Source organism: Cornus florida, unplaced genomic scaffold, assembly GCF_030987335.1.
Source record: "Cornus florida cultivar Cherokee Brave unplaced genomic scaffold, ASM3098733v1 CherokeeBrave_3.0.0_Hap2_Chr05, whole genome shotgun sequence".
In the NCBI taxonomy this organism is placed as follows: domain Eukaryota; kingdom Viridiplantae; phylum Streptophyta; class Magnoliopsida; order Cornales; family Cornaceae; genus Cornus; species Cornus florida.
The window spans coordinates 77,922,890-77,938,089 of NW_026775575.1; the positions used below are offsets into that span (position 1 = coordinate 77,922,890).

General features: G+C 35.1%; 1 protein-coding gene and 1 long non-coding RNA gene across 2 annotated transcripts; both read right to left on the reverse strand.

Moving 5' to 3' along the window:
- Positions 1-433: 433 nt before the first annotated feature.
- LOC132306975 (zinc finger CCCH domain-containing protein 24) lies at positions 434-11,839 on the reverse strand. The gene is made up of 14 exons (XM_059804601.1): positions 11,074-11,839; positions 9,676-9,768; positions 9,241-9,570; positions 8,989-9,061; positions 8,599-8,731; positions 8,356-8,509; positions 8,092-8,175; positions 6,353-6,475; positions 4,634-4,807; positions 4,386-4,520; positions 3,993-4,088; positions 3,552-3,860; positions 961-1,004; positions 434-866 (listed from the first exon to the last, which is right to left on the reverse strand). Exons 1-14 carry the CDS (start codon positions 11,665-11,667, stop codon positions 620-622), a joined length of 2,589 nt encoding a protein of 862 aa, XP_059660584.1. The 5' UTR covers positions 11,668-11,839; the 3' UTR covers positions 434-619.
- Positions 11,840-13,814: 1,975 nt separating this feature from the next.
- On the reverse strand, positions 13,815-14,807 carry LOC132310237 (uncharacterized). The gene is made up of 3 exons (XR_009482579.1): positions 14,678-14,807; positions 14,432-14,581; positions 13,815-14,270 (listed from the first exon to the last, which is right to left on the reverse strand). It is a non-coding gene; the product is annotated as an uncharacterized LOC132310237 (long non-coding RNA).
- Between the last annotated feature and the right edge of the window lie 393 nt (positions 14,808-15,200).

Here is a 15,200-nt window from a genome sequence, read left to right on the forward strand (position 1 = left end):
GTTTAAATAATTAATATATATATTGAATAATAGCGTAACTAATAAATACATATATAGTAATAAAATTGAATTCCCCGATTTTGTACAAAGCGTGCGAAGCTTGAGAGCAGCCAAAGACTTTGGACGAATGGTGCTACTTAGCACCCGTCACAAAAGGAAAAGCATGGGTCGAGTCATGGGCTTGAATCTCAATCAGGTCAAACCTGAGCCTAGAGAGGCAACATGTCAAGACACTGCCATTAAGAGGGTTTAGTGACTTCAATTGCAAGGTTGATGCAAGTCCCCACCAGGATAATTGGGTGGGGGTACATATATATATATATATATATATAGTGGGACCAGAATTTGATTAATGGCACAGGATCAAATGTTGCTCTCCTCCACTCCAATGACAAAGAAGCTTAAATTATGAAGACAAGGAGACAATTCAGTGTTAAGAAAATAAAGAGATGCTCCTCGTGATCAGAGACTTTCATTATATTACTCGGAGTTAAATACAACAATTTTGAATATTCGGTTTATTTGCAAATAAATAAAACGAACCTCTCCTTTAAAAAAAAAAAAAAAAAATTGTAAACAAGCCTGTCAAATCAAGCTCAATTTTTTTTTTTTTTTTTTTTTACCTCTCCAGAAGCATCACCAGTTCACAGTGCGGAGTATGAGGAAAAAGATCAACAGCCATAGCTTTGATGGGTTGGAAAGGCTCTGAGTTGGGCATAGACTTGGCCCTATGCCGCGCCAGCCCAGCGCTGCTCATGTTCCTCCATCCCCTGTTGTTCTTGTTCCCCTTTTCAGATTGATCAGCAGATGGTGTACAGAGTTCAATAGCATTTGCTACTAAGCTTTCAGGATTACAGGAAATGTAACTGAAGAAAAATTAAAAAAAAAAACTAGTAAGATTTTGGGAAAGAGAATATCTTAACAAAACAAGGAATAAAACTAGGCAACATGAGAACTTACACGAGCCTTCGTAGACCAGGATGTGTTCTAAGAGCTTTGATTACCTGCATTCACACAAAATAAGAATCAGTAATAAACAGTTCATGCATTTAGAGTCGGTGACCCAAATTTAAGATTCCAAACAAGAAGCTTAAACACAGGAATAATGAAACTACATGAGCATCGAGGTTCCTGTACTTTTTGATAGCAATATCAGGGTTTAAAAGTAAACGAGAACCACTACAAGGCCATTCCATTTAACTCCATAGTGCACACAGGAGATCTTCAAAGAAGTGTAGAGACAGTATTATGCAAAATTCAGAGGAACCAATCTCATGGGTGATGGGTGAATCATGCACTTGACCAATTTAGAGCTAGGAAACAATGTTCTGGCTTAAAGGTTCAGGTGCAAGATATTCCCTTTGCAAAATTAGGCTTCAGAAATGGGAAAATATTGTGTTACTGCTGGATCAGGCATGTACTTGCATTGTCCATATGCTACTACTGTTTAAGTAGCTGCCCTGAAATTAAAATAATTTAGGCACATAAACCCAAATCAAACGAACCCGTTCCCAAGCCAATCCAATTATCTTGTCATTTAACTCCATCTAGAGCCATATCAAAAGAATTACTAAATCACACACCCGCGTGCTTGTTTCCTCTGACTTATATCACGCCTTTTAGCTATCATATAACCCTTCTAACACTAACTTAAATCTAATCACTTTTGCTATGTGCATTCATGATTAACACATACTCTAATCACTTTTGCTATGTGCATTCATTATTAACGGATATACCAAAGTCATTCTTCACCAATTTCCCTACTCAGTTTCAATCGATGCAAAGTGCTTTTTTTTTTTTGAGATTGTTTTCTATTGCCACGCACCAGCTAAATATCCTAATTCCAGCTGTACATTTCTTGAACATGCTAATTAATAACCACCCACCAGTATTCTGTTTTCCATTGCCATTCACCTTGGAGCCATCTAATAAATTTTTTACTTGACAAATATTAACAACCATTACGACACATTTTGCTCAAATTCTATTCTCAGCGTCCTCTTCAAGCTCCCCTTCCTGGTAACTGATTATCTTAATAAAAAAATTGTCATGTTCGGATATCTCCTATTCATAATTTTTTCTTTCATTCCCTCATTTCAGTTTTACCATTTAATATTCAACATATTATGAGTGAGTCCTAATCACTGTGAAATATTGTTTAAACTTTTAATATTTAAATCAGCTTTATCAACTATAATTGTACTGAACAAACAATGTATACCATGTGTGCTCCACTTAATTTGCACAGTACACCACAACCACAAATAATAATAAAAAAACATAGCCAATGCCCATGAGGTAGCAATCCAAATTTAAAGTAGATCCATTTCGAAAATTATAAATTCAAATTCAATTAAAAATTAAGCTCTTAATCTTCACAAATAGCAAACGCAGCAGTTGTGCAGGAATAATATATAGTAGTAGTTTTCACATATAAAAAAAATACATAGCAGTAGTTTTCTCAAACCATTTTCCCGTCTCTACAGTTCAGGAGCAACAACCCAACCTAAACAATAAGGAAATAAAGATAAAGGCAATAATTTACAAACATAGTAGTATTTTTAGTTCCTTTAAACCAATTCCCAGGATCCATTTTTTCATGGCATAAAAGAAATCCATAACGAAATTTAAACTGAAGAAGAAAATACGTCCATGAAACAAGTGTCATGGCTGAACATAAGAAAAATCCTACCAAAGAATATCCAAAACAAGAAAATCAGATAACTCAACAATAAAACTGACTAACTGACCAAGAGTTGTAGACTAGTGGTACTTCCTCACCTTCCAAAGCAGAAGGTCCAGGGTTCAAGTCCCCTTAGGGGCAAAGTGGGTATGTGAGAGAGTTTCTTGCCAAGGTAAAAAAATAAAAAATGAAAATCTGACTAACTGACCCGGTCTATCTAGCTTTTTTCTCATTCCATCCCATCCTACCTTAAAAAAGGATGACAATCTTTATATTGGTCCACAGAAGACAAGGGACTATAAGTCACAACTTACTCGACACAAGGTTAAGAGAATAAAGCTTTGAACAATAAAAAATACTATAACTATGCAGGTCCTTTTGTTCCTCCATTCTAATTGAGCCAATAAATTGTGAATTTTAAAATCCAAAACAGTAGGACAGGAAAAAGGCCAATAAGATTCCCCTGTAAACAGAAGAAAGATTGATCAAAACCTATCAATGAGGTAGGAGTAAAACATGACGCCGCTAGAAAGATGTGCATGACTAACCTCCAGTTCTTGGAACATAAGGATTTTTTAGTGCAGAACACAGAAGAGGCAATCAAGAAAATTACACCAAATGGTACAGTGCTTGATAAATCAAGACGATGAAGTTCACATGCACGTTGACTTAGACTTGTCTAGAATCAACAGTTGGCTAAAAGAAAACCTCTAATATCCAAACAACTTCAGTTATCAACTAGGGTTATTATTTGCAATAAAAGAACTGGAGTTGAGGATTTGACTCAGTAGAATATATAGCAGACCAACATGAAAAAGAACTATGTAGCAATGGTAAGCATAACATAAAGGAGCACATTACTTACAGTGGGATGAAGTCCAGCACGTGGAGGATCCACAATAGCAACAACATTTTTAAATTGCCGCATTGAAGTGGTCCCACTTTCTGAAGTGCAACTATTAAGAAGCTGCTTTGTAAGTTCTGGGTTGCCATTTTTGGAACACCCAGATGCACTTTCACCATCTTTGGGGTCTGCTACATTGTCATTGCAGGTACCTCTGCTTTCAACATTAATAATTTCTTCATTATTGCTTTCAGAGGCATTTGATACCTCATCTTGTTTCTGAGGCAAATTTAGGTACTCTTTCAGTAGAGATCCCATCACGTCCTCAGCCTGTTAACTCATGGATAACAAATATAAAATCAAACAAGAAATGAGTTATCTAAAATAAATATGATGAACTCAACCCGCAAAAAATTAAAAAATGGATATACCAAGTAAAAAAGGAAACACCCTAATTCTCACCTTTGCACATACAAATTTGCAGTTTTTTATGCCATTAATTTCAGCATTCCTGAGAGCATCCGAAACTGCAGAAGCATTCATTTCAATGCCCACAACCTGAAAATGTTTCAAGGCCAAAATAAGCTATATAATTGAGTATTAGCATGTGTGTATATAAATACACACATTCATAAAAAGAGAATGCTTCAAGCATAGATATAAAAAGGAGTACAAATATACCTATATATCTTTAAATATATATGCTATGTAGCAAAATAGTTTATTCAAATCCATTTTTTAGATAAAATGGCCAAGAATCTTCCATGTTAGATGAAAAACTATTTAGTCCCATCATATATCATACTTGAAAATAAGAGAATTGAATAATTCTTGAACTGTAATGGTGAGCATTACCATACCAACACGGCGAGCTAATGTGAGGCCAATTGTTCCAGTCCCACAACAAATATCAAAAAGCAAGGTATCAGGGCCCAAATCAGCCCAATCCCCAGCAAGTGAATACAACTTCTCTGCAGCTAAGGTGTTTACCTGCAACATTATGACACGCAAAGAGTTTCCAATTATACTAGAAAAAACTTTTCTGTATATGCGCGCGCGTGTGTAGAGAGAGAGAGAGAGAGAGAACAATTACAGGTCCTTACCTGGAAAAAAGCTGTTGGGGAAATACGAAACTTAAGATTGCTTATATAATCATGAATCCTTGCTTCTACATCATCATTTGCTGCATCAAGTCCAGACACAGTTTCTGCTCTTGGAAGGGGCAGTGAGCGCAATGGAGCATCAGCTGGTGCTGCATTTGATATTCCCTTATGATCCTGCTCGAGAATAAACCACCAAACAGACATGTAAAAAATGGCTTTTAAGATGCATTGAACAATATAAAGTAGAAGATCATCCAGTTGTTGCCTAAAGGGAAAACATATAGACAAGAAAAAAAAAAAAAATGGATTACAAGCATGAAAATAGATATCAATCATATATCAACGTAGTAAATTTCTCCCCAAAAATGGTAAAATTAATATTAATCATGGAAAATTAGATGAAATTTCTGAAGTGTTAATAGAGATGCTAGTGGAAGATCTTTCATTAATATATTGCAATTTGCAAATGAAATGTATGTTTAACATGTGCATAGTGGGAAGAATATGAAAAAATGCGAGACTCTAGTCTCTAGACATGTAGTGAATACAATCACTACAATTTCATAAAAGTTTAACATCCAGAGCAAATAAGGGTCACTATGAATCTGTCAAATATAGTTTAGGTATAAATATAAAATATACAATTATTACAATGCAACATAAACAACCATTCAGCTAGTGCCAGTGCCACAGCCACATGGAGTTCTTATCTTGTTCATACTCAAAAAAGTATCGATATTTCTCTATCTAGACTACTTTGAGGGTTACAGTCCCACTTGTATTTAGTTTTTTCAGATATTCAGCCTGTCTTTTAAGGCAAACAAAATGCATTCACCCCAAAGAAAAACATGTGTATAGCGTAAAAAAGTGCAATACTTTCAATATATTGCACGGTGTAATCCTGCAGGTGATATGACCATGTGTCATTCCATTAACATACCATGATATTTTGAAAATATCCGCACAATTTTGAGGCATATAACCTAAACCCCAAACCACTCAGTTGCACACGTGACAAACACATGCAGTTGAGTTGGTTTAAGACACATTGATCCCACTGCTCAGAAGCCAAACAAAGCAAACTATTCCGGGAGACTATGCCATACAAAATGAATTGTTCTCAAACAATTGTTTGAATAAACAAAGGTCACCAAACACACACACACACACACAAATATAAAGATGGATGGGATGTCGAAGCTCATTAAAGTCATACCCAGTTTCTTGTGTTGCCGATGACATTAAGGATGATGAATCAAAATTTAAGGAAATCAGGCCAAATTTCTAATGCTAACCAACACCTCTATTCAATATTAGGAGAATTATCTTGCTAACAAACAACCAAAACAGTGAAAACACACAATATAAATAATAAAGCTGTCTACAGTTTACACTTAAACATGCCTGACAAATTGACACTCAGAAATTTAACCAAAAAAAAAAAAAAAAAAAACATGGTTTTTTGCAAACATGTAAAAATTTTCAAGCTAAAATTATCTTTTTATACAATATTTCATTACTGAATCAAGTTCATTTCCTTGCACATTTAAATAATATTATGGCAACAACAAAACAAGCAAACTATATACATGTAAGTTTAAGAAAAAGATACTGAGAGTTGTTAGTCTCCACATTAGCTCACTACATATGCCACACACCTATATGCAAAGAAATTAAAAATTCAGATGCAAGCATATAACCATGAACTGGAATTAGTACCTGAAGGACTAACGCTGTTAGAGGCAAAGGAGGAGAATCAGCAGAAGCTCCCACAAGAAAAGCTTGACTCATCTTCTCAAGTTCACTGTTTACCATTTCATCGTCAAAGCCCACTGAGCAAACCTAAGAATTCAAAAATAAGAGTGTGTGTATGAAAATAAACACAAATTTGAATGGAGCGTCCAATAGTGGCTAAACTTCAATGCATGATTAGTTTGTCAATTACTGAAGCAAGTATTATCTTAAAAGAAAAAGAAAAAGAAAAAAATAATAATAAAAAAAAAAAAGAAAAAGAAAGAGAGAGTAAAGGTCTGCATATACTATCTAAAGCCCAAATTACTAAAATGTTACTCAATGTGGCTTCCTATGTCTACTTTTCTCCACAAAAACGTTTGAGAATATAGAAGTATCATGAGTTTTAATTGGATTCTGGTGTACTGTGTTACACTGCAACATTGTTCTTAATTTGATTCATATGATTAAATTGAATTATGTAAGACTCGTAAAAGTATATCAGATGAATATTTTTATATAAGTTATTTACTTTAAATTTAGGGTCATAATGGTTTAGCAAATACAACTTAGCCTTCATATCCTAATATGCTTTCAAAGCCTCACTGGTCTGGGACTTTTCCTATGTTTATTTCTGGGAGACACTTTTTTTTTTTTTCCTGGTGACTTTGGTTTTTCAACAAAATGCCTAATCTCTTTTCTGATATTTTATTTTTCATCAGTCACTTGTTATCCTCAACAAATTGTTGAAAGATCATATGATATTTGTGCAAGGTTTTCCATCATCACATCATCAACTGCCATTGTTCCATTAATTTGCATCCAGACAATGATCTTTGTATGCAAATTCCCCCTCATTGCTGCAATAACCATCTCTTACTATTATATTGGCTGTATCTATATCACGCGATACTATAGCTTCAGCAGACCTGCCTCCTATTTTGTTTTTGTACTAGATAGAAGTGCTCTGTTCATGTGGCAAGTTGTTGCTATTTCAGAAGTACATGTCGCCTCAATAGTATGTCAAGTCCATAAAGGCTTGATTTCTTGCTTGAAGACACGTGATGCCTTCATCAACAGAGGCTTCAGGCATTAATGGTGTCCGCTTTTCTAAGTTTCGATGTTTGTAGTCAGATAGAGCAGCAAACATCACATTCAAATTCAACAAGATAATGGTGCAAATTGATTATGTATTATTGGTAATCATTTGTTTATATCTTGTATACAGTGAACTTTTTTGGCGATCTGGTTGTGATTATGCAAAGATGTGTCCATCGCCCTATCAATTTCAAGTAGATTAGGATGAACTACTAGAGAATGAGAAGTATCATGAGTGGTTGTATTGGACCATGGTGAACTGTTGTTACACCAAAAAATTGTTTTTGGTTTTATCAGATATCATTGGATTGGTTTAAGCAAGGAGTATATTTGATGAGCATCTCCAAATAAGTAGTTTCCTTTTAGATTCGAGGAGCATATTTGATGAGTATCTCCAAATAAGCAGTTTCCTTTTAGATTCAGGGTTGTAATCTAATATAAACCCCAGGAATTTTTTTTTTTTTTTTTGCATAAGTTATATAAACCCTAGTTTTGGCAGAGCAAATACTACTCAGCCTTTTTTAAAATTTCTAACAAATAGAATACCAAAGAACTGAAACATCCTATGTTCAATAGAAAACCACAAACATGAAGAGAATACTCAAAGTGCTGGTTCATTAGAAATAAACCTGAACCATGAGCATGACCTCTGAAATATTGGCCCCAAAATCTTCAACCTCGGCGCCCTTGCCTGGCTCTCTTCCTTCTCGAACCTAATCAGATATCATGAAACAGAATGTAAACACAGCAGAAAGGACTACATGTTTTCCAGTCTCATTGATACAGCAAATTAAATAAATTCAACTACCGAACTCCGTGACTCCAAATACTGCATCAAGCAGTTATAAGAGAAGACATAACAAATTTTCTACCCTTCAGACAGTGAAACTTACTGTTAACTGACGCCAGAATCCAGTATTATTCAATCTGTTCCAAATTGGTAAGCCTGAATGTTGTAGAAACTCTTGAAATATGGCAGCACATTTGCAAGCAATTCTAGAAACATTGAGGCAGTCTGCAGGTTCCTCAACAGCAGTCACACCCTCCCTGAAATAAGTAATTCATCTTTCTTGATAAGTGCAAAAAAAAAAAAATTGCAAATAAGTACCTCCAAAAGCTGAACTTACAAAGACTACCTGAAGTTCCCAAGCATAAACCCCACAGTTGGTTTGCCTTCCAGAGAATATCCAACAGAAAATTCACACTTGTTCCGGTATCCATTTACAACTGGCGATTCAACTATACCCTCTAATTTGCATGCAAGGCCGCCTGCAGGGTTAAAAGATGAGCTGTATGAGTCCCAAAGTATTCTAAGACTGCTCTGAGATACAGCAGGGGATATAGGTTTTAGAGTGTAAATAACAATAGAAAGGGCATTGTGCAATTTTTGGAGAAATTCAAGTGTTATTATTACTAAATTCCATGAACAAAACCCTTCCTCCTACTAAAGTCAAAATATTATTAAAAAACTACGAATATTTGCAAGATTGATATATTCAAGTGGTTAGACAATGTAAGAACAGCACCTGTTTCCCTAGATTTAAGAATCCATTCTGGAAGTGAAACACCATTCGGACAAGCTTTACGTGCATGGCGTGTCTACAAATAGTAAAACAAAAAAAGGCAACATAAGTTGTTGGTGAATCGTAGAATTGTAGCTTGTATTCCGCAGAATAATAATAATTCATATTAGTAAAAACTGACGAGCACTCAAAAAATTAATATAAGGAAACTACACACAAAATATGATAATTAAAGAAAAAGGCAGTATTTCTGACAAGTCGTTTGAGAATTTGCATGAGAGAATTTTTCTTGTGCTCCAGCTGATCGACATAGGGCATATGAGAAAGTGGTGTCACTGCATCACGCACATTTCTTGCCTTTAATCCCAAACCATTGGGAGTTAAACTGTCATCAATTGTATCAACATCCTGAAGCCCATTTGAAGATTCAGAGACCTCCGCATTGTCAACAGCTGATGCTGGTTTTGTGGTTTGTTGGGGGCAATGAGGGGGAGGCATTGACAATCTAGTTTTCTTCTCAAATGGTCGGGGAACAACATCAGAAACCTTTAAGTTCTTGTTTCCCACAGATCTTCCATCTAGCTCCTGTCAAAGTGGGATTTCAGAGTACAAGTTGTTAAAGTTTTGCACGTTTCCAAAGAACTCCTATTGATTACTTGAACCTTTAATGATTACTAAAATACGAGATACCTCCACAGCTCTTTTCACTTGTTCTGCATTATCAAAATTCACAAAACCTGCACTCATACCTTTCTTTTTCTTGGCTGATTTGTAGAGAATTCCCTTGGAAAATACAGAAACTTTAATCAAAATACAGAAAACACAGAAGTAAGCCCATCTACATATTGAAAGGAATCATAAGAAAAAAGAAACAACAGCAAGGTGAACTTAAACCTTCTTAACGGGAAATTTTCCAAAAAAATCACCTATATTATTTGAAGAAAAATTTGCTGGACATTGTGGAACATAACAATAGTTATACCACTACTTATTTGTGTTTATACTTAATAGCAACTGACTCATGAACTTTAGACCATAGCTTTAAATTAACTGAACCATCATCATCATCATCCTTGCCTTATTCCCATATGAATGGGGTTGGCCACATGAATTCTCTATCTCCATTCCTTTCTATTACTCACCATATCACCTATTATGTTTAGCTTTTTAAAGTCATTTCTAATAACTTCACCAATGTTATTTTTGGTCTCCCTCTCTGCCTTTTACCTTCTATGGAAATTAAACTTCCTCTTTTCACCAGTGCATCTATAGGTCTCCGGTGTACGTGCACAAACCATCTAAGTCTACTCTCTCTTATTTTCTCGTTAATGGGTGACACACCTAGTTTTTCTCTTACACATTCATTTGTGACCCTATCTCTTCTAGTCAGTCCAATCATCCATCTTAACATTCTCATTTTCACTACATGAAAACGTTCTTATTTCTTTTTTAAAGCCCAACTCTCCGCTCCATAAAGTATAGTTGGTCTAATAACGGTCCTGTATAATTTTCCTTTAACCTATGTGTTATTCTTTTCACCACACTCATATGATGGTGTCCTATTGTATATTTATAGTTACAACAATAAGAAAGAGATATTTCACATGCAACACTCGTTTCGAAATCACATATATAGTCAGACGAAGGAATGGGTGGTGTAAATAACTGGGCTTCGCACCTATTCCGCATAAAATTTCACTCACTGAGATGCAAGCGTGAAGGCTCTCTCAAAATCCCAGATTTGAATAATATGCAAGTATGCAACTATGCATGAATTAGCGTAAGTAGCAAAAGAAGAAACTCGGATCCACTTTCTATCACTATTATGATTGTTATTCATCTAAATCTATTATATACTAAATTAACTTTCAAACCTGTACATAGGTGTTTAACTAAATTTTAACCAACAAATACTCAATGTGATCACCAATAATCGATAACCCTTACGTTATAGAAAAAGAAATAGCTCTAATCCAATCGCTGAATTGAAAATTGTATAGTTTTAGTACGTACAATTCAAGTACTGTATATGTTTTACAGGCTGTACCAAATTTTCCCATTAACCAAACAAAATTAGAACTCCCTCACCTGCTCACTAAGAAAACTCCTCAATTTGCCTGCATCCCACTTCATCGGAAGATGCACCAAGCACTTCACAAGCGCCGAGTCCGTATCATTGTCGGCCAGAGCGTCTGTCATCATAACACCAGCTTCTCTTGAATCCGAAACTCCGGCCCGTTCCGATTTCTCTCCATTCTCGGTCTTCAACAGCTTCTTGGCCCTCTCGGATGTTGGGTCCCACGTGTTGTCGGGTTTGGGTCGGAGCTCCTCCTCGCCGTGGGCGTAACGGCAAGTGTCGCCGTGGCTACAAGACCCGTCCGATCGCCGGAAATACGAACAGAGACTCGTCTTCCACAGAGGGTGAAGAGGACTACTTGATTCTATCTTCGCCGATGGCTCCGGGGGGTCCACTCTCTTTCGCTTCTCGGCCAATTCGATTGCGTCCGCTGATTGAGTATCGGAAGGTTGTCCATCGCCGTCGTTTTGTGGCTCTTGTGATGGTTCTTGCGGGGTCGTCCGATGGGATTGAGCGGTGGAATCGTGGCCGTTCGTTTTAGGGTTTTCGACGGAAGGGTTTAGGGTTTTGGTTGCAGAGGTTTCGTTATTTGAAGATGCCGCCATTAGTGGAAGTGTTTGCTGATGCCTAGGTTTCCTTTCAGTTAAGTTCAGTACTTCACATAGAACGTGTTTAAGTTTTTTTTCATGTTTTTGTTTTTTGTTTTAATTAAAGTAGAACGTGTTTACGGTTTTTTTATTTTTTATTTTTATTTTTTTTAAAACATGTTTACATTGGTGTTTGAGAAACAAATTAGGTTTTTTTTTTTGTTGTTTTTTTACCAAAAGAGTATTGCCATCAGTTTTTTGCCATTACGACTTTTAGAAGCCAAAACCTACTAGTATTTGTTAGTAATAAATAAAAAAACATAAATAATAGTTTTATTAATGGTTACTTTCGGAACACTCAATATTTTTTTCTAAAATATAAGTTACCTTTTTTATTATTAGTGTTGTTTTAATAAGATAAAATTTTATAAAACGGAGATTAACTTTTTATTTTAGTGAACATTTTAAATTTTTTAGAAAAATAATAATATTCTAAATTTTAAATTTCAGCATTTTAACGTATACCTTCTAAAATTATAATTAATCAAAAAGCACCTATGCTTTAATGTAATTATAAAAATAATTTTTACACCGAATTATTATTTTTAATTATTTATGTATGTCATAAATAAGGAAGTGAAGTATTTTATTTACTTGTATTTTGCATAAATAATTTATCAAAAATATTTTATTAGGCAATTCATTGTAACATTTTGGTGTGAGTATCACATATAATTAGTACATGAGATACTAAGTATGTGTTTGGCTACGTCATTCAATAAATTAAAATGCTCTTAATTTTGATAATTTACTTTAATTTTGTTTGTGTTTGATAACTTAACAAAAATACTTTTAAATGTGCCCAGTAGATAAGGTGAAGTGCAAAAGAACATATCCCTGTCGAAAACATCTCCTAAAGTATTAAATTTGTGCAAATGGGTCCTACTTACACATTTACAGTATGGTATTCTTAAATTGCTTTTATATACACATTTTACATTTTATTTAAAATTAAATCATTTTGTGAAAGGATGGAAATGGACATAAAGCAAAATGACATTGTTTAGCAGTGTGATACGCATTATAAGTATACTATAGAGATATTTTCTACACCACCATCTTCCCTGCCCTCCACCCACCGGAAAATAATGGTCATCAATGGAGTTTTGGGGGTGTGGTAGGGGATGAAGAAATGTTGAAAATGAATGAAAAAGGAGCAAAAGAGAAGAGAGGAGGGGTTGTCGTCGGGCGTCGGACAATTACGACCCTGTTGAAACAGAGTTCGACGACCATGGTTATTGTTCCGATTGCCAGACTTCCATGCCTGAGAGCTTAAAACTCTCAGTTTACTGTGTTATGTGAATTGGATCCTAACAAAAGGTTGGGATCTCACCAATTTTCTGTCTACGTGATATACTCATAATATCTCCATATACACCATGATCTGCGGTCGTGGTATAATGGACTCAGATAAGTACCGGTGTTCCGTAACAATATTTTATTTTTCATAATATCTCCATTTTTTTTTTCGTTGGTTTTTTTGACAAGATACCTAATCTCTTTTCTGATATTTTATTTTTCATCAGTCACATGTTATCCTCAACAAATTGTTGAAAGATCATATGATATTTGTGCAAGGTTTTCCATCATCACATCATCAACTGCCATTGTTCCATTAATTTGCATCCAGACAATGTTCTTTGTATGAAAATTCCCCTCTCATTGCTGCTATAACCATTCTCTTACTATTGTATTGGCTGTATCTATACCACGCGATACTATAGAAGTGCTCCTATTTTGTTTTTGTAACTAGATAGAAGTGCTCTGTTCATGTGGCAAGTTGTTGCAATTTCGGAAGATACATGTGGCCTCAATAGTATGTCAAGTCCATAAAGGCTTGATTTCTTGCTTGAAGACACGTGATGCCTTCATCAACAAAGGCTTCAGGCATTAATGGTGTCCACTTTTCTAAGTTTCGATGTTTGTAGTCAGATAGAGCAGCAAACACCACATTCAAATTCAACCATATAATGGTGCAAATTGATTATGTTTTATTGGTAATCATTTGTTTATATCTTGTTTACAGTGAACCTTTTTGGCAATCTGGTTGTGATTATGCAAAGATGTGTCCATCGCCCTATCAATTTCAAGTAGATTATGATGAAGTACTAGAGAATGAGAAGTATCATGAGTGGTTGTATTGGACCATGGTGAACTGTTGTTACACCATAAAATTGTTTTTAGTTTTATCAGATATCATTGGATTGGTTTAAGCAAGGACTATATTTAATGAGTATCTCCAAATAAGTTGTTTCCTTTTAGATTCAGGGTTGTAATCTAATATAAACCCCAGTAATTTTTTTTTTTTTTTTTGCGTAAGTTATATAAACCCTAGTTTTGGCAAAGCAAATACTACTCAGCCTTTTTTAAAATTTCTAACATATAGAATACCAGAGCATTGAAACATCCTATGTTGTTCAATAGAAAACCACAAACGTGAAGAGAATACTCAAAGTGTAGGTTCATTAGAAATAAACCTGAACCATGAGCATGACCTCTGAAATATTGGCCCCAAAATCTTCAACCTCAGCATCCTTGCCTGGCTTTCTTCCTTCTCGAACCTAATCAGATATCATGAAACAGAATGTAAACTCAGCAGAAAGGACTACATGTTTTCCAGTCTCATTGATACAGCAAATTAAATAAATACTCCAAATACTGCATCAAGCAGTTATAAGAGAAGACATAACAAATTTTCTACCCTTCAGACAGTGAAACTTACTGTTAACTGACGCCAGAATCCAGTATTATTCAATCTGTTCCAAATTGGTAAGCCTGAATGTTGTAGAAACTCTTGAAATATTGCAGCACATTTGCAATTCTAGAAACATTGGGGCAGTCTGCAGGTTCCTCAACAGCAGTCACACCCTCCCTGAAATAAGTAATTCATCTTTCTTGATAAGTGCAAAAAAAAAAAAAAAAAAAATTGCAAATAAGTACCTTCAAAAGCTGAACTTACAAAGACTACCTGAAGTTCCCAAGCATAAACCCCACAGTTGGTTTGCCTTCCGGAGAATATCCAACAGAAAATTCACACTTGTTCCGGTATCCATTTACAACTGGCGATTCAACTATACCCTCTAATTTGCATGCAAGGCCGCCTGCAGGGTTAAAAGATGAGCTGTATGAGTCCCAAAGTATTCTAAGACTGCTCTAAGATACAGCAGGGGATACAGGTTTTAGAGTGTAAATAACAATAGAAAGGGCATTGTGCAATTTTTGGAGAAATTCAAGTGTTATTATTACTAAATTCCATGAACAAAACCCTTCCTCCTACTAAAGTCAAAATATTATAACAAAACTACGAATATTAATTTGCAAGATTGATCTATTCAAGTGGTTAGACAATGTAAGAACAGCTCCTGTTTCCCTAGATTTAAGAATCCATTCTGGAAGTGAAACACCATTCGGACAAGTTTACGTGCATGGCAAGTCTACAAATAGTAAAACAAAAAAAAAGGCTACATAAGTTGTCGGTGAATCGTAGAATT